The 19,007-nt window shown below is 50.7% G+C and overlaps 1 protein-coding gene across 1 annotated transcript in view; it reads right to left on the bottom strand.

Moving 5' to 3' along the window:
• Positions 1–6,361: 6,361 nt before the first annotated feature.
• DACT3 (dishevelled binding antagonist of beta catenin 3) overlaps positions 6,362–19,007 on the bottom strand; it is an 18,228-nt gene continuing 5,582 nt past the window's right edge. The window contains exons 2-4 of the mRNA XM_081961691.1: positions 9,890–10,004; positions 9,520–9,678; positions 6,362–8,896 (exon numbers count right to left, since the gene is read on the bottom strand). Of these exons, the coding sequence (XP_081817817.1) occupies positions 7,251–8,896; positions 9,520–9,678; positions 9,890–10,004 (1,920 nt within the window). The 3' untranslated portion in view covers positions 6,362–7,250. The remainder of the gene's footprint in view (positions 8,897–9,519; positions 9,679–9,889; positions 10,005–19,007) is intronic.

Genomic DNA, 19,007 nt, shown 5'->3' with positions numbered 1-19,007 from the left:
AAGTTCATTAACATGCCGGCTGGGGAATTCTGGGAGTTGAAGTCCACATATCTCAAAGTTGCCAAGATTAACAAACACAGGGGTAATGCAGAAGTTGGGTCTCCATTGCGCACTTAATTATATTTCTGCATTTGTTAAATTTTTTTGCTGGACACTGGGACACTACAGCTGTCATAAATACAAGCCAAGGGTCTAAATTTTGATCACGTGGCCACAGGAATGCAGCAATGGTCGCAAGTGTGAAAAACGGCCATAGGTCCCTTTTTCCAGTGCTGTTGTAACTTGGAACGGTCACAAAATGAATGGTCGTAAGTCGAGGACTAGTACCTATAGAGGGGAGAGTTTGATGCCGGGGGCTAAATCCTTGCTTGTCTCTTTCAGAGATCCTGGGTGATCTCTTGTGCCTCCAACACAGAGGAAGGCCGCTGAGTGTGGGTCTCCCTGTGTCTGTGTGTGTGTGGAGTTCTTTTGCACAAGGACTCTCTGTGCAACAACTTTGTGCAAAACTGCACGGGGCCCTGATGGAAGCCAGATGAGGCGCAGTTCCTTTGACCTGATGTCACGTGGCTCCCTTCGGCTCAGGCACGTTGCCACAGCGTGTGCTCTCCTTCTGCCAGCTGCGATATGGGGGCTGCAGGGGGGCTAAAATTAACCATGGGGGGGGAGGAAATTCTTGGGGCAGCGTCTGGAAGAGATCAGAGCGTTGCCAGACAGCCGGACGGGGAAGGAGGGCTACGGAGTCAGGCAGGCACAAAGGAGAGGCCGAAGTGCAGCCTTTTTATCCCGACTAGGGAGAGAAGGGTGGTTCAGGGCAGTCTACCTGCAGAATGGGACCAGGGAGGGAGCTGTGCAAGGCCAAAGAGAGCTGAAATCCTTCTCTGCTGTGGAGCCTGGGGTTTTTTAGAGCTGCCGGCAAGCAAATCTTCACCTCCTTTTTTCAGGAAAAGAAGAGTGCAAAGGGAGTAAAGGTTGATCCATTGGGCCGAGGGGGCCTTGGAGGCTCCCCACATTTTGAAGGAGGCACTGGTAGTTTTGAGGTCCCTTCATTCTGTATGTGTATTTATGTTATATGGGAGTGGGTGAATCTGTGCGTTTCCATTCCTATGAAGAAAAAAACACCAGATAGAGGGAGGGGGGAGGGAGGGAGAGGGGGGAGACAAAAAGAAAGAAAGAAGGAAGGAAGGAAGGAAGGAAGGAAGGAAAGAAGGAAGGAAGAGGGAGGGGAGGGGGAGGGGGAGGGAGTGGGAAGACAAAGAAAAGAAAGAAGAAAGAAAGAAAGAAAGAAAGAAAGAAAGAAAGAGAAAGAAGGAAGGAAGGAAGGAAGGAAGGAAGGAAGGGGGAGGAGAGAGAGGAAGGGAGGGGGGAGGGAGAGAAAGAAAAGGAAGAAAGAAAAGAGAGAGAGGAAGGGAAGGGGGGAGAGGGGGGACAGAGAAAGAAAGAAGAAAGAAGAAGGAAAGAAAGAAAGAAAGAAAGAAAGAAAGAAGGAGAGAGAGAGGAGGAGAGAGAGAAGAAGGGAGAGAGGGTGAGAGGGGGAAGACAGAGAAAGGAAGGAAGGAAGGAAGGAAGGAGGGAATGGGGGAGGAGAGAGAGAGAGGATATAGCACAGTTTCTCAACCTTGGCAACTTTCAGCTGCTTGGACTTCCATTCCCAGAGTTCTCCACACCGAGGACTGGGGAATTCTGGGAATTGAGGTCCAAGCACCTTAAACTGCCCCAGAGCCACACACAGAGAGAGAAATAACCATTCTGCCCTTAGAACTCCAGGGGAAAAACAACTTTGGCTTCACCCAGGTCAGGAGAAAGGCACTCTGCCCATGCTCCCAGCATCCCTGCCATTCCTTCCCAGGGTGGATCATTCGAACGCGGCACCCACTGGACGGCTCAGCCTTGTCTTTGCCAACCCCTTCAACCCAGGGCTGGGTGGCAGCGCCCAGAAGGCCTCGCCCTCCAGAGCAGCAGGCTGGAGAAAACCTCTCTTGCTGGAGAACGGCCTCATGTGGACTAGAATCTTAGCCTTTCTTGCTTGAGGAGGAGGGGGGGTCTGGTTGGTGTCTGCAGCCTTTCCAGAATGAAGGTTGCTTGCCAAGGAAGATAAAATCCAGGCGGGGGGGGGCAGAAATTAACCTCCCCCCTTCCCTTCCCTTCCCTTCCCTTCTCCCCATCTTCTCGGCTCTTCCGCTCATCCTCAGCTGACTCTTCAGCATCTCCAGACGATGAGGCTGGTTGGCGCCGTCGCCATAGCAACCCTGCCACAAGCACCCGCGTCCTTCTGCCTGGTGGGTGAGGAAGACAAGCATCTCCCGGCAGGCGGGCATGGGCAGGGGGGGGGGAGATACCAGTCCTCTCTGGCTCCCCCACCCACCTCCCCACCGCCAAGGCTCCGCTCCTCCAGTGCCTTTTTACTCAGGGCGCTGTGACCCAGAAGGGGGGGGTTCTGCTGGGCTGCAGAAACCGGGATGAGAGGGGGGGGGGCTTCGTGGCTTGTGCAAACTGCCTTTAGAGCCATTCCGCAGAAATGGGTCAACTGAGTAACCAGGTTAAATAGCTTCTGGAGGAATGCAGCCGGGATGCACAAAGGCAAGCGGAATCGGTGTGCCTCCCCCCTCCCCCCCATTTCCTGCAATTCTAAAGCGGCCACCGATTAGTTTCCATGCATGGCCAGGAGAGCACAGGGAGTCCTCAGCTTATGACCACAATTGAGCCTCAAATCCCAGCAGCTCAGTGAAACAGCCGTTAAGTGAACGTTGAGAATCTTTACGAGCTCCCTTGCTTGCCACGTTTGTTAAGCGGATCCCTGCAGTTGTCAGTGGATCCGGCTTCTCCCTTAAACTTGCTTGTTGGAAGGTCGCAAAAGGGGGGACGTAACCCCTGGGACACTGCAACCGTTGTAAATATGGGTCCGTTGCCAAGAGGCTGAATTCTGAGCAGGTGGCTGTGCTGAAGCGGTCGTACGTGTGGAAAAACGGTCACAAGTCACTATTTTCAGTGCGGTTGTCACTTCGAACCAGAGGTTGGTTCCAACCAGTTCCGGTCACTTTGGCCGAGTAGGTAGTAACTCAGACGGCCACCTTGGTTTTTGCAGAAATTCATTTTTTTCCACTTTTTAAATGCTAATGTACACGCATGCGAAGCGGCAGTAATGCCAGCCACAACCCCCTGCTGCTTCGAATGGTCGCTAAGCGGACCCCCTGCAATGACCAACAATAAAACACACGCACACACACACCCTGAGCTGTTGACCCAAAGAACACACACAACACACAACTGCTGGGCTAGACAGCCCAGTTCTCAAACTTTTGCCAACTTCGAATCAGCCGGCCGTTGGGCCACAAGGCAGCTTTGAACCCCCAATGCCATGGGGTGACGTCCCCCCCAAGGACCCTTTCCTGGCGCATTCAAGAGGGTTCAAAGCAATCCTGCTCAATCTTGTCGGGTGGATAGGCAGACACCTCCCCCCCACCCCTTGTTAAACTTTTTAACAACTCTGTTTTTTGCAAAGAACATTTTATAGCTTCGGCTGCGGGTGGGTGGGATGGATGGATGGCTTTATATGGCCTTCTCCACTCTGCAAACCCTCCTAATATTAAAGGATTGCTGGTTTGGGAGAAGCCCCCTCGGGCTGCGGAGTAAGACAGGAGAAGAGGAGGAGTCGGGGGGGGGTGTCTTTTGTCTCCCATCTGGAAAAGATTAGGAGAGGCCCCTGTCCCCTTGCCAGGTTCAAGTCAGCACACTGGACAGCCAAAAAAACTGGGCTGCCCACAAGCTTTCTCCCCCCCCCCCCCGCTTCCTCCAGCTCAGATTTCGGTCGGTCTGGGTTTCCCCCCCCCCAAGGGCTCAGCTGGATGGGGGTTTGTGAAAGAAGCCCCCCCCCACCTCGGCTGGTGCCAGCTCTGAGCCATCGGTCAGGCCGGACAGGAGGGGCAAAATCCCCAGAAGAGGTCCGTTGCTGCAACCCTGCCTGAGTGGCTGACTGGAGTTTGTGGGTCTTCTCCTTGGAGTGGAAAGGAAGGCGGAGGAGATAGGAGAGAAGAACAGCAAAGGGAGGAGGAGGAGGAGAAGCAGAATAACAGAGTTGGAACCTTGGAGATCATCTAGTCCAACCCCCCACTCAAGCAGGAGACCCTACACCATTTCAGACAAACAGTTGTTCAGTTTCTTCTTAGAAATTGACTTCTGGATGCAAGCCCCCTCCATTGATTAATTACTCTTATTGGTTAGGAGGAGGAGGAGGAGAGGAGGAGAAAGAAGGAGAGGAAGGAGAAGGAGAAGAGGAGGAGGAAGAGGAAGAAGAAGGAGAAGGAGAAGAAGGAGAGGAAGGAGATGAAGGAGGAGAAGAAGAAGAGGAGGAGGAGGAAGAGGAGGAGGAGGAGGAAGAGGAGGAGGAGGAGGGGAAGAAGTAGAGGACAGTGATGTTCTGGATGCTCTCTGAGTTGGTTGTTTTCTTTCAGATGTTTCATCACCCAACTAGATAACATCATCAGTGCTAGGAGGGGGTATGATTTGCAGAGAGTGAGGAGAGGAGGAGAAGAGACATTCCATCCAAGCCCACCCTTAAAGTAACTGCAGCTGAACTGGGACTGCTCCCAAGAAAGGGGGTGGGAGGAAGAGGCCGCCCAGCCAGCCCCCCACTCCCACCAAACTGGGAAGGGGGGAGGGAAGGAGGGGAGGGAAGGGGGGGGAGAGCCCCTTGTTCCTGGGGAAAACATTTGGAGGCTTATTTTCTGGCTGCCTTTCCTGGCCGAGGGGGGGGGGGCAGCATCTGCTTCTCATAAGGGACTCTGGGCCAGCCAGGCTGCAGGAGTTGGAAGCCGAAGGGTGCCTGAGAGGGGCGGTGTGTGTGTGTGTGTGTGTGTTGAGGGGGAGAGAGGAGGGGCTGCGGGGGGGAGGAGAGAGATGGACCCCCGAGAGCCGGATGGAAAGTGGAGCACAGCTGGGAACTGAGCAGTGGGGCAGGTGTGAGTGTGGGGACACAGCCACTCCCCGACATACGACAATTCGTTTAGGGACCGTTCAAAGCTACGGCGGCACTGAAAAAAAGGGACTTACGGCCGTTTTTTCACACCTACGACCGTTGCACCATCCCCGTGGTCATGTGATCAAAATTCGGATGCTCGGCAACCGACTCGTATTTATGACGGTCGCAGTGTCCCGGGGGATGTGGGGGGGGGTCACGTGATCTCCTCTGGTGACCTTCTGGGATGCAAAACCTTAAGCGCTGCAGGGATTCACTTAACAACCGCGGCAAGAAAGCACGTAAAACGGGGCAAAACTCCCGGAACCCGTGACTCGCAGAGCAACAGACATTATGGGGTCCATTGTGGTCATAAGTCGAGGAATGTATCCTCCTCCACTGAGTAACCACACTGGCCGGCCACCCCTTTTAACTACAGTAGCATTTCCCTTTCATCTTCTTTGAGTGACTTTGGGTAAACAAAGCAAATCCTTCCTCGCTATTTGCTTGAAGGACACTTGCGTGCCTGCCTGTGTGTGTGTGTGTGTGTTTTGTGTCTCTCTGTGTGTGTTGGCCTTGGTGCAAAGTCGCAAAATCTGCAGCCATGCCAAAAAAACGGTGCAGAGCAGAGACAGAGAGAAGCAACTTTGATTTGGAGAGTCCATATTCCAAGACTGACAGTTTCCACCCCTTCAATCAGGGATCTCCCAACTCGGCAACTTTTAAGACTTGCAGACTTCAACTCCCGGGATTCCTCAGCCAGGAAAGCTGCCAAGTTTGGAGACCCCTGCAAAATACGTCTCAGGCAGTGGGGAGCCTAAATATATACCTGTATCTGCAAAATCCTTTTTGCTGAAGATGGTCCCATTAATGGGCTTGGTTGGTGGGACCATGGTAACCATCAGCCTTCAGATCCCTGCAGATCCCCCGTAGGAGAAGATCGAGAGAGCCCTGGGGATTCTGTGGAAGCTTACAAGTTGGTCAACAAAGCTGGGAGTTGAGCTCTCGGGGAGTTCCCAACTTCGGTGCGGGTGCTTGAACCTTGGGCGGGATCTGCAGGGGCCCCAAAGAAAGATTCGGCCTGCTGCAGCTTTATGGGCTACAACAGGAAGTTCACGTCCCTCCGGCTTGAAGTGGAGATCAATCACTGGAGACCTTTGGGGTCCGGAGTGCCCCCTTTGAGCCCAAACATTTAGAAGGTCAACCCGAAGGTGAAAGATACTTCCAGGGAGGTCCGGGAGGTAAGACAGATATTCTCTGCAAGCAGGTTGTTTTTTTCTTTTGTTTTAAACGTGGCTTTTGAAGAGTTGGTTTTTGAAATGCTCCTTTTGGGAGGCAGGTTGCTGAGCCAAAGCTTTATTCAAGCAGCTTTTCAACGGAAACACACACGAACAAAACCATAGATTTTTATTTACACAGTGAGAAGAAATATCTGTATACAAGATCGGCAGGGTGGACTCCATGTTCAGAGTTTCAAAACAAAAACGTCTGGAAGAAGAAAGAAAGAAGAAAGGGGGAGGAGGTGGGGGGGAGAAAGAAGGAACTGAGGGAGGAAAGGAAGGAAGGAAAGAAAAAGCAAGAAATAGAAAGGGAGAAAAAGAAAGAAAGGAGGAGGAGGAGGTAGGGGGAAAGGCCGGCAGGCAGGAGGAAAGAAAGAAAAAAGAAAGAAAGAAAGAAAGAAAGAAAAAGAAAGAAAGAAAGAAAAAAGGAAGGAAAGAAGGGAAAGAAGACAGGAAGGAAGGAAGAGAAAGAAAGAAACTTAGAGAAAAAAAGAAAGAAAGAAAAAGAAAGAAATAAGGAAAGAAAGAAACAAAAAAGAAAGAAAAAGAAAAGGAAACAAGGAAAAGAAAGAAGGCAGGAGGGAAGGAAGAGAAAGAAAGAAGGAAAAAGAAAGAAAGAGAGAAAGAGAAAGAAGAAAGGGGGGAAAAGAAAGAAAAGAATGGAAGGAAGGAAGAAAAAGAAAGCCATCATAAATAGCTCCCCTTTTAGAATGGATGGAGTTAGCAAGAAGGGCAGCCAGGAAGTGCCAGCCTCAGCAGTTTCCATGCAGCTGGGGAGGGGGGGTGTCGGGGGGGGGGAGAGAAAGATGGACCAAATCTCTCTTCCTTCCAGCCAAGGCCGCGTCGTTTTTCCCAGTGTTTTGCCTTCCAGCCCAGGCGTAAAGCTGAGCAGCCTGGTCTGGCACCAACTGGAGGCTGGCAGCTGAAAGGGAAGAGGAGACACATTCAAGGGGAACTTTCTGCCCCCCTGCAGAAAGTTGGGGAGCCGACAGGATGTGGCGGGAACCGACTGGGCTCCCTTACACCGTCGTCATGACTTTGAGCGAGCCGGATCGGAAGCGCATGATTTTCTTCTTGAGTGCGTGAGAGGCCTTGATCTTGACGAAGACTTTGGGCTGCCCGCTGGTCGCCTTTCCCGGGCCAGACGCCGACACCAGCTGCGGGGAGAGCTGCTGCGGCCACACAAGACCCCCGCTCTCGTCCGTATCGCTGGACGCGCCACTGCTGTATGGCGGTGGCGAGTCCCCGTCACTCAGGCTGGACTCGCTGTCTCCACCGACCAGGCCCTCCTCCAGGCGGCACACGGGGGCCCTCCTGGCTGGCTCGCCCGAACACTCGGAGTCGCTGCCCGTATAGGTGTACCCTGCAGGGCTTGGCCCCTGTTGGCCCCGTGGCGGCTCCATGGTGCTCCCGGGAGACAGCTCCTCTTGCGAGATCTCGGCTGTCGAGCTCCACTTGCGGTAGCCGCTGCCCACGTTCCCCTGCAACCGACGTTGCCGGGACTGTTTATGCGCCGATTCCTCCCGGTCCACTGTCCCGTATTTCAGCCTGGACCTGTTCAGAAGGCTGTTCTCCGACTGAGACCTGGCCGCCTTCTTGGATTTGGGGGAACTTTTCCTCCCGCCGCCCTTTCTCCCAGCCCCCTCGCTCCCCTCATCTGTAAAGCGGCACTTCTTGGCGGGGGCCACCACCCGCGGCCGTTCCCTCACAAGCAGAGGGACCCGCTCGGGTGACAGTTCCATCGAGCGGCCTTTGGTCAGGGGTGGGGGCTTCTTCCTGCCCGCCCGGTGAGCCTGCTGGGCCCAGGGGGGCTGCTGGGCAGGGATGTACTGGGCTTTGACCATCAGGCAGCCTCCTTCCTCCGACTCGTAAGAGACCGGCTCCTGGCCACTTCCCCGCGAGGACCCATCTTCCCTGTCCAAGAGAGGGGACGAGGGGTAGACAGTGTCGTAGTGGTCTAGGGAGGGAGCCCTCCCTTGGGCCAAGGCCTGCAGCTTAGGGGGCTTCCGGAGACTGGATGGCGGCGGGTGAAAGTCCTCCGCCATCCTCTTGGCGGCCAAAGTCCTCTCAGCCGCAGCATCCCACGAAGACCAGACACGGGCGGTAGTGACAGCAGTGCCCCCCTCGTGGCCGCAGGGTGAAGGAGTGCTGCTGCCCCTCTCCATGGCCGGTGGGTGCCTGCGTTCAGCCTGCACAGAGAGCAGCTCGGAGGGTCGCTTGCAGAGGCTGCTCTGGCGCACAACGCCACCTTTGGCCAGCGGTTCCGAGCCAAGGCTCGTCCGGGGCTTGCTGCCTCTGACCAGCTGGCTGCGGCGGCGTAGGAGGCGCGAGATGTAGCTCTCTACCCGCTGGCCCTGCGAAGCCGCCTCCGTGTAGAGCTGGAAGTCGTTCCCGTAGGCCTCCAAATTGCCATCGGGATCCTCCGGGTAGGACAAGGCCCGGGAAGCGGCCGAGGAGAAGGCGGCGTCCTCGTACAGGGGGCTCTGGAAGAAGGGGCTCTGCAGGGCCACCGCATGCAGGGGGCTGGGGTACAAGAAAGGGTCTGGGGTGAAGCAGGCGGGCAGCGGCTCGGCAGGCTGCTCTTGGGACGAGGCGTAGGGCGCTGAGAAGGAGCGTGGCATGGTGCTCCGTGGGGTCCTCTCCTTGCTGTTGTTGGCTACGTCCCCTGTGGAAGGAGAGAGAGAGAAAGATGGGCAGGTGGGGAGCTGGACACCCCCACACACCCTGAGCTCTGAATGCCAAAGGTGTCTCGGCATCGTCCTCACTGAATAAGTCTACCTTTGGGGCATCCGGGGTGCTCTCTGGGCTTGGTTGTTTTCTTGGAGGCATTTCATTACTCCAGCTAGGTAACACCATCAGTGCTGATATTGTTACCTAGCTGGGTCAAGAAATGTCTGCAAGAACACCATCAAGCTCAGAGACTACCAAGAACCACGACTACCATCTCTCCTCCTCTTCTTCCTCCTCCTCTTTCTTCTTCTACTTCTCCTCCTCCTCCTCCTCTTTTTCCTCCATCATGAAACATCTGCAAAAGCACCACTAAGCTCAGAGAGCACCAGGGACTCCACAGTCCTCCTCTTCCTCTTCCTCCCCCCTCCAATCCTTTTTACAGTGATGACGTATCTACTCAGGAAGTGAAACATCTGCAGGAAAGCAACCAAGCTCAGAGACCACCGAGGACCCCCTCAATCCAACCCTGATCTACAAATGTTCCCCTTTCTTGGCTTTACCTTTTCCCACCCAGGACTAGACGGGGCCCGGTCAACACACCCGCTTCCTCTCACCTACCTACAGATTTGGGGCGCTCGTTGGAATAACCAAGGCGGGATTCTAGATGGCCGATCCGGGAATAGGAGATGGAGGCCGAAGGGATGCTGGATGAAGAATCTTCAAACCCGGAAGCTGGTGAATCGGAGGCCACGGCTGACTGTTGACCCTCGTGGAAACCTGGGGAAGAAGGGGCATCCAGATTACTGGCCTCCTGTGACCCCCAACTCTCCTGCCCAGCAAGGAAGGACAGATTGCCCGTGATCCCACTTCTGACACCAGCCACAGAAGGAGGGGAGGAGCAAGAGGGGATCCAGACGGCAAACCGAGTCCGGCCAAGCCAACGGAGGACCATGTATCAGGCAGGTGCCATGCTTCCTTCTCCCCATACCTGAACTAGGCCAGCTGTCGGTCTCAACGGCCTCCCCACACGTCTTCTCGTTGCCGTACAGTCGCAATAAACCCAGCTGCTGTTCCATTTCCCACATCAGCTCAGGAAGGGCATCCTTGAAAAAGGGGAAAAATCATCAGTCGGCGTCTTAAGAAAAGCAGATATTACTGCCTCTTTGGAATCTATTGTAGCAGGTATAGTAGTATCTATATAGTAGCATCTATAGTAGCATTGTAGTAGGGAATAACTAGGTGTCTTTTGAGCAGGTATCATACACTGTGTTAGAATAGAGCTGGAAGGGATCTTTGAGGTCTTTTAGTCCAGCCCCCTGCTCAAAGAGGAGACCCTATACTAGGAGTCCCCAAACCTGGCAACTTTAAGACTTATGGACTTCAACTCCCAGAATTCTCTAGCTGGACCTCCGCCCTATACCATTTCAGACAAGTGTCTGTCCAATAATAGATAATAATCAATTATTAATAATAATGAATAACGATGCTATTATTACTGTAGTAGGTATATACTCAGTGATTGAGTATATACAATATAGGATAACATAGTAATAATTACTCAGTGTGTGATTAGTACATGGAGTAGGTATCACCTCGCTGCTGCACTGTCCCCAAAATCAGGGAAATCAACACAACCTCCTAGCCCGGAAATCTGGAAGAGGGGTGGACTCACAATCACTTCCTTCCCCATCGCTCTCTAGTCAAAGGCACACAACTCTCTCAACACGAGGCTTCTAGCAGCAAGTAGACTTTTTGGAGACCTGTGTATCTCCTCCTTGATGTGACCCCATTTCCTTTCAAGCCAAAGTAGATTCCAGACATAGGATCTCAGAGAGGTGGATGAGGTCAGCAGTCCACACAAGGATTATTGTGAGGGGGGGGAGAGAGATTGTGTATCTGTCTAGGAGTGGATGTGTAGACGTGAAAGAGAGAAAGGGACTGGGAAAAGAAGGAAGGGGGGGAGCTATGGGGCAGCTTTTGACCTTCAGACAGATGGTGGCCCCAGGGACAAAAACGAGGCCTTTGGGAACATCAATCAAAGTCCGGACAGGAAAACAATGGGGTGAAATTCTCACCCAGCCCAAATTATGTGTGTGTGGGCCTGCGTGTGCCTGTAATCACAAAGTAGCATCTGTTGTCAACCACAAAACTCTTCGGACGTCCCCATCCAGCCAATCTAACCGGAGATGGCAAAGATGGGAGGGAAACACCACCAAATCTTGGAGGAAGTCTGGTGGACAGCAAAACAAAGCCAAAAAGCCAAAAAGCCAAGGAACTCCAAGACACAACACATCTCCACGATATCATCCATGCCAAATATTTCGGATGGCTCCTGTTGTAAGCATTTAAGCATTCCAAGGGTTTAAGGCACGTATCACCAGGACTCTTTCGGAGAGGGAGCGCATTGGAAAGGAAGGCACCAGCAGTAGCAAGGGGGCTGCAAGTCCACCCAGGTTGCCACCAGCGAGGGAGCCTTAACCCTCAGATCTTGGGACAGGGGGAGAAGGCAACCTGTGTGGCTTTTTCTCACACTGACAGCTGCGTTTGAACAGAGTTTCACCCAAGTTCAGGTTTTGTAAGTGAGACGGGCATCGGATTGAGAAAATGCAGAAACTTGCTTGTGGTCTAATTGTGGCAGGAAGCAGGGAGATGGATCTCAGGCAATGTTTTTCAAATCTGGCCCCTTTAAGATGTGTGGACTTCAACTCCCAGAATCCCCCCAGCCAGTCAGAAGTCTCTAGACTTGGCAACTTGAAGACTTGTGAACTTCAATTCCCAGAATCCCCCAGCCAGCTTCGCTAGGTTGAATTCTGGGAGTTGAACTCCACACAACTTAAAGGCTGAAACCCTGGCTGGAGAATTCGGGGAGTTGAAGTCCTCCCATCTTTCATGTGGAGAAAATACTGATATAAGTCAAATAAAGAAGGAAGCAGACCGGGGAAGAATCTGCAGCACTCTTAAGCCAGTCTGTGGTCATGGGTTCAGCAGATTCCTTTAAGCTCTACTGGTGAATTCCCGTCTGTTCCTCCCTATCAGCTGTTAGGCTCAGCAGGAGTTTTGCTTCCAAGTTGTCTGGATGAGGTCATGGAAGAAAACTTCTCCCAGCTCAGCTTTTATCCGTAGCTGCTTGTTTTGTCTCAACCTAACCAGTGGATTTCCACTCACGGAAAATGTATTTTCTTCTGATAATTTCTTGCACAACCATCAGCTCTGTGCACAGAATTCTCTGACGTGCCACAAAAGCTTTAGCTAAGTCTTGAAAATTCCAAAGTTGGACACCCTCATTCTAGAACAGGGGTCCCCAAACTTGGCAACTTTAAGACTTGTGGACTTCAACTCCCAGAATTCTTCAGCAAGCTATGCATCTTTAGTAGTATTGTGGTAAGTAATAACTAGTATCTATTGAGCAGGTATCATACACTGTGTTAGAATAGAGCTGAAAGGGACCTTGAAGGTCTTATAGTCCAGCCCCCTGCTCAAGTAGGAGACCCTATACCAGGAGTCACCAAACTTGGCAACTTTAAGACTTGTGAACGTCAATTCCCAGAATTCTCCAGACAGCACAGCTGGCTGCAGAATTCTGGGAGTTGAAATCCACAAGTCTGAAAGTTGCCAAGTTTGGGGTCCTCTGTTCTAGAACACCCCGGTCAAATGGCTGTCCAGTTTCTTCTCAAAAACCTCCAACATTGGAGCACTCACAACTTCTAGTGGCAAGCTGTTCCACTGGTTAATTGTTCTTGCTGTCAGGAAATTCCTCCTTCGTTCCAGATTGCTTCTCTCCTCGATCAGTTTCCATCCATTGCTTCTTGTCCTGCCTTCAGGGGCTTTGGACAATAAATTGACCCCCTCTTCTCTGTGGCAGCCCCTCAAATATTAGAACACTGCCATCATATCACCGCTGGTCCTTCTTTCCGTTAAACTAGATGTACCCAATTCCTGAAACCATTCTTCGTATATTTTATTCTCTCATCATCTTTGTTGCTCTGCTAAGGATGTGGCCATCCCAGATTTTGCATTTCCAGTTTGCACGTTCCTAAGAAGGAAGAGACCCTACAATTCTCACCTGTCAAAATTTACATCTAACCTACTTTTTTACCTGGTGCAATTGAGTTGATTCCAGTTATAGAATGTGGAAGAAGCCCCTTATAAGGAAAGAGAAAGGAGATCTTCAAAGCTTTTAAGAAAATAATCTGCCCTGGGGGAGGGGCTTGATTCCTTCTGCAAGACACACTCCGAAGGGATGATATCGTCTTATCTCATCTCCTACCTTCCTTGTCTCCCCCTGGATGTCTGTTTGTGTCCAAGATCGCAACGATGAAATGGGTAGATTGCATTGCGTTGACTCATGACAGCCTCTGTGTCTTCAGTAGAGATTCTCCCTCACCCAGGTCATGGTGGTCCCAAAGGTGAGGGGTTTTATTTCCCCCCACAGGCAACTAGACATTCTGTTTTTTCTTTGAGGATGTTTCACTTCTCATCCAAGAAGCTTCTTCAGCTCCGACTGGATGATGGTGGGGAATGGAAGAGGATCTATGCTCCTTGCAGACAGCTGGTCCTTTGCACCCTTTTAGAGGGTCGTTGAGGCCACGTGGGGGTTTCTCTGTGTCCGCAGGGTCACCTGAGCGGTGCAAACTGTAGTCTGCAGTTTTTTTCTCTTTTAGTTATACAATTTGGGATGGAGACCCTTTGAATGGTGTGGGAGTAGGAACGGATTTCCAGGAATACAATTGCAGACCACAGGAATCATTTGCACCACTCAGGTGACTCCGAGGTATATAAATCCTTCTCATTCTCCACCATCCGGTCAGAGCTGAAGAAGCTTCTTGGATGAGAAGTGAAACATCCTCAAAGAAAAAACAAGAAAGTCCAGTTGCCTCCTGAAAAAAAAAACCACTTTTGGGTCTCCGTGACTCCTTTCTGAATTTCTGTGCGTTTCCCATGAACAGCCCGGGTTCCCCCCCCCCCCCAGATTTAGCAGTTAGAGCTTTTAAACAGCCCTAGGGATCCACTCTGCATGATCGCTCACTATCTTAGGAGTTGGATCTACCCTGAAGCCACTAAAGAAGAGACGATTAAAAAGCGCCAAAGGAAACAAAAAGCCCCCAAAACGCCTCCTTCCCTAGCAATCCACACGCCAGATGTGCAGAGATTAGCACCAAGATTAACACTATTAGACCAACAATCAACAAGGCCCCAATCAAGGAGTTACCAACACAGGCAAAAAGCTAATAGTAAACACCAGCATAATCAAGGAACCACCAAGAATACTCTCACCAACACTGGGGATGGGGCAAGCCATTTTTAGATGAAAATAAGAGCAAATCCCACTCCTTTCTAGCACTGATGATGTTACCTAGTTTGGTAATGAAACGTCTGCAAGACAACAACCAAGCTCGGAGAGCCCTAAGGAACCCACAGTCCTCTTCCTCCTCCTCCTCCTCCTCCTCCTCCTCCTCCTCCTCCTCCTCCTCCTCCTCCCCATTTTACACACCCCACTTCCCTCTAGCACTGATGATGTTACCTGGTTTGGTAATGAAACATCTGAAAGGAAACCACCAAGTTCGGAGAACACCAAGGACCTCTTTCCTACATAGAGGCAGGAATATCTCAAACACAAGTGTGGTTCCATTAACACACTGCATTATCCCCCATGCTTATAGTGCAAGCACAAAAGCACACAACAGCCAGAAGTGTTTACAACCCAGTTCTAGCAGAAATAGGTGTACAGTCCTTCAATCTTGCTTATTTGCTCTGGATATTTTATTTTCAAGGAAAAGCGCCCCTTTCATGCCCAGCCTATCCTTGTTGCTTTCACCACATGCTAGTCAATTTCACAATCCCAGCGTGTCAATTTCATCATTTCACGAGAGCTGGCTTGCTTTGATTCTAATTCCCATCTTCCCCAAAGCATTTCCCACAACTTAACTGTGGTGAAACCAGCGTTATAAAACACAACGTACTTGGAATAGCAGCAGAGATATAATTACCTCGAAAAACCCCTTGCATAAAACCCATAAAAGTCAGAATAACCAGATTGTTTCTCTTCTAAGGAGTGAGGGAAAAGGAGAAATAACATCACGAAACAATTAGGAGAGAAACTTTCAAGAACAATTGCAAGAATGCGATACGGTTTCCTTGCCAGGAAAGAGGAAAGTCAAGGTGGAAAATAGAAGCAGAAGTTACTGTACAATATTTGCAATGTTCATTTATAGCTGTTGCATTTGCATTTATTTTTAAGTGGGGGAGGGGAATTGAAAATCCCAAGGAATTCCATCCCGGTTGGGGAATTCTGGGAGTTGACATCCACAAGTCTTAAAAGTTGCCAAAGTTGGGACACCCTTGATCTATTCTAATCCATCATTTCTGTTCTGGCCCTATTTTTTCTCACTTGCTTATTTTGACAGTCTTTATCCAAGTTTAAATCACTATTTATTTTTTAAATCAAAAGCTGGCACAGCGGCTCACAGTCTGCAGAAACTGAGGAGGCTACATTGGGGTGGAAGGATTAGAAAATATAGTTCGGAGGTCTTCAAACTTGGCAACTTTAAGACTTGTGGACTTCAATTTCCAGAATTCTGAAAGTTGCCAAGTTTGGGGACCCCTGTTGTAGTTTTTTTTAATTGAAAGAGGGTTCTTTTTCCTCCCTTCCTGGTTGGAAAAAACACCAAGCTTTGTCCCAGGGGCTGTAGGGCAAGGAACAAAGGAAGCACGCTTCAGATTTTAACAGAAGTTTTGCAGAGTTTTCCCTTTGCCTCCGTGCTTTTCCTTGCTGGATGGAAAGAAAGTTTCCTCTGTCTTCCTACATCCTAATTAACCAAAGAGGGATTTGGCATCTCCTGGCTGCAAGGGAGACCCTTCCTCTTCTCCCTTTGCAAAGGATTTTGTGGGGGGTGGGCAGCCCACCAAGTCTTCTCAAGCTATTTTCCAGAGGGGGAAAAAATGTGAAGCTCGACCATTTCCCGCTGCCTAAGCTGAAAGTCGGCCATGCTATTTTTTTTTTTTTAAAGCTCAAAGCTTTTGCAATTTTTGTTTCATCAGGACGCATTCCTCGGATGATCCCTAGATTGCAAAAGCAGAGCCTGGAAAAACATAGCTGAAATGATTGCGCTTCTAAGAAATATGAAAGCTGGCCTGGATGAGGAAGCACGCACGCTTGCTAAACTTGGCTTGTGCCTCCGAGCTGCGCTCGACTACAAAGCCCATGGTTACCCGCCAGCACCGACCCACGGAGGTCGGAATCCAGCACACCTGCAGGAGCTCAAGTGAGGAAGGAGGTTTCGGTTTGGCAAAAGCCGACCAGGTTTCAAAGCCACAGTCTATCTGTGGTTTGGCTTTATTACAGGGTAGGGTTAATAAATGCTAATTAAAGATACGAGCCTCTTGCAAGCAGGGACCTCAAGAGCTCAGTGCATTCAGGGCTGGTTTCATTCATTTTCATAACAGGGATATGGGGGGGGAGGGGGCAAATAAGCATGGCTGGTTGGGGAATTCTGGGAGTTGAAGTCCACAAGTCTTAAAGTTGCCAAGGTTGGACATCCCTGCCCTTCCAGTCAGATGGCTGACCAGTCTCTTCTTTAAAATCTCCAGGAATGAAGCACCCACAACTTCTTCTATCTGTTACTTCTTGTCCTGAACAGAATACAGAATGACAGAGTTGAAAGAGACCTTAGAGGTCTTCTAGTCCAACCCCCTGCTCAAGCAGGAGATCCTAGGCCATTTCAGAAAAGTGGCTGTCCAGTCTCTTCTTAAAAACCTCCAGGGATGGAGAAGGAAGGGAGGGAGGGAGGGCAGGCAGGCAGGCAGGCAGGCAGGCAGGCAGAATAACAGAAGAACGGGGTTGGAGATCAGAGGTGGGATTCAGCAGGTTCTGACCAGTTCTGGAGAAACGGTAGTGGAAATTTTGAGTAGTTTGGAGAACCGGGAAATACCACCTCTGGCTGGCCCTGCCCCCATCTATTCTCTGCCTCCCGAGTCCCAGCTGATTGGGAGGGAATGGGGATTTTGCAGTATCCTTCCCCTGCCACGCCCACCAAGCCGCACCCATCAAGCCATGCCATGCCATGCCCACCTAGCCACGCACACAGAACCAGCAGTAAAACATTTTGGATTCCACCACTGATTGGAAGGGACCTTGAAGGTCTTCTAGTCCAACCCCCTGTTCAAGCCAGAGACCCTAGACCATTTCAGACCAATCTCTTCTTAAAAACCTCCAGGGATGAAGCACCCACAACTTCTTCCATCTGTTATTTCTTGTCCTGAACAGAATACAGAATGACAGAGTTGAAAGATACCTTGGAGGTCTTCTAGTCCAACCCCCTGCAAAAGAGAATTCTGGGAACTGAAGTCCATGAGTCTTAAAAGTTGCCAAGGTTGGAGACCCAAGTGTAGATGGTCCTCATGGGTCAAGATACCTAAATAAGGTAAAGGTAAAAATTCCCTTTGCACATATGCACTAGTTGTTCCCAACTCTAGGGGGCGGTGCTTATTTCCATTTCAAAGCCGAAGAGCCAGCACTGTCTGAAGACGTCTCCATGGTTATGATTAAACGCCGAAGGTGCATGGAACGCTGTTCCCTTCCCACCAAAGGTGGTGCCTATTTTTCTACTTGCATTTTTGACGTGCTTTCGAACTGCTAGGTTGGCAGAAGCTGGGACAAGTCACGGGAGCTCACTCCATTACGCGGTGCTGGGGATTCAAACCACCGAACTGCCGACCTTCTGATCAACAACTGAGTCTTAGCCCCTGAGCCACCGTGTCCCAGTTATATACCTAAATATCTAACCGTGTCATGGAAGTTCCTAACCGGCTGGAGTCCTAGTCCCATAATCCTTTGACTAAACTCCTTGGGAGTGATGGGAATTGAAGTCCAGCCCATCTGCAGGGGTCTTAGGTTGGGGAAGGCAAGCTTGGTCCAATTATATTTTACAGAGTCGTAAATTCCCTTGAAAGGCCCATCAAAGCTTCTCCATTGTCCCTGGGTCTTTTGGCTCAACCTTATCTTATCTTCTGTACCCTGAGTATATTTAGAAAACCTTCTCCAACTCTTGTTCCTCCTGCCACTGCTTCCCACCTCCTCTCTTGCATGTTGCGCTTAATTACAGGAGGACATTTGCATTTTCCTCTTTTGTTCCTTGTCATCTTGTTTTCCTGCTGGAAGTGAGTGTCACTGATTAGATAGAGGAAGATTACGTTCAATTGAGTTAGGGAATAAGGTGTTTTTCCTTTCCCCAAATAAGAAAGGCTGAGCGCCAAAGAATGGAGGCCTTTGGACTCTGGTGCTGGAGAAGACTCCTGCAAGTCCCTTGGACTGCAAGGCCATCCAACCGGTCAGTCCTAGAGGAGATCAACCCTGACTGCTCTTTGAAAGGCCGGATCCTGAAGGTGAAACTCAAATTCTTTGGCCACCTAATGAGAAGGAAGAAGGACTCCCTGGAGTAGAGCCTCATGCTGGGGATGATGGAGGGCAAAAGAAGAAGGGGACGGCGGAGAACGAGGTGGCTGGATGGAGTCACCGAACCAGCATTGGACTCCATTGATGGCAAGAGGTAGAGGATGGCAAGGCTTGGAGGAACGTTGTCCATGGGGTCGCGATGGGTTGGACGCGGCATCACAACTAACAACAACAAAAGAACAGGCTTGTCTGCTGAAGGAGGCAAGTGATAGCAACAGAACAAAGAAAAGAAGGTTGGAAGGGACTTGGATGTCTTCTAGTCCAAGGGTCTCCCACTTTGGCCACTTTAAGACTTGTAGACTTCAACTCCCAGAATTCCTCAGTCAGCTTTGCTGGGAATTCTGGGAGTTGAAGTCCACAAGCCTTAAAGTGGCTAAAGTGGGAGACCCCTGTTCTAGTCCAACCCACTGCTTGAGCAGAAGACTCTATATACCAAGGGGGGGGGGTGTCCAACCTTGGCCACTTTAAGACTTGTGGACTTCCAACCCCCAGAATTCCCCAGCCAGCTGCAAGGAAATCCCCAAGCTCACAGAGCACCAAGATACCCTCTTCTCAACCCCGAGCTGCAAATCTTCTCTTCTATCGATCCTTTCAGGTTTCAGTCAAGAGGCTGCTTTCTAAAGCTGTAACGCGGGACACTGAAATAAGTTCCCCT

This window comes from Natrix helvetica (genome assembly GCF_964273705.1).
Source record: "Natrix helvetica genome assembly, chromosome: 9".
Taxonomy (NCBI): domain Eukaryota; kingdom Metazoa; phylum Chordata; class Lepidosauria; order Squamata; family Natricidae; genus Natrix; species Natrix helvetica.
Note: the sequence above shows the minus strand (reverse complement) of the source record. Positions and strands in the feature narration are given on the sequence as shown.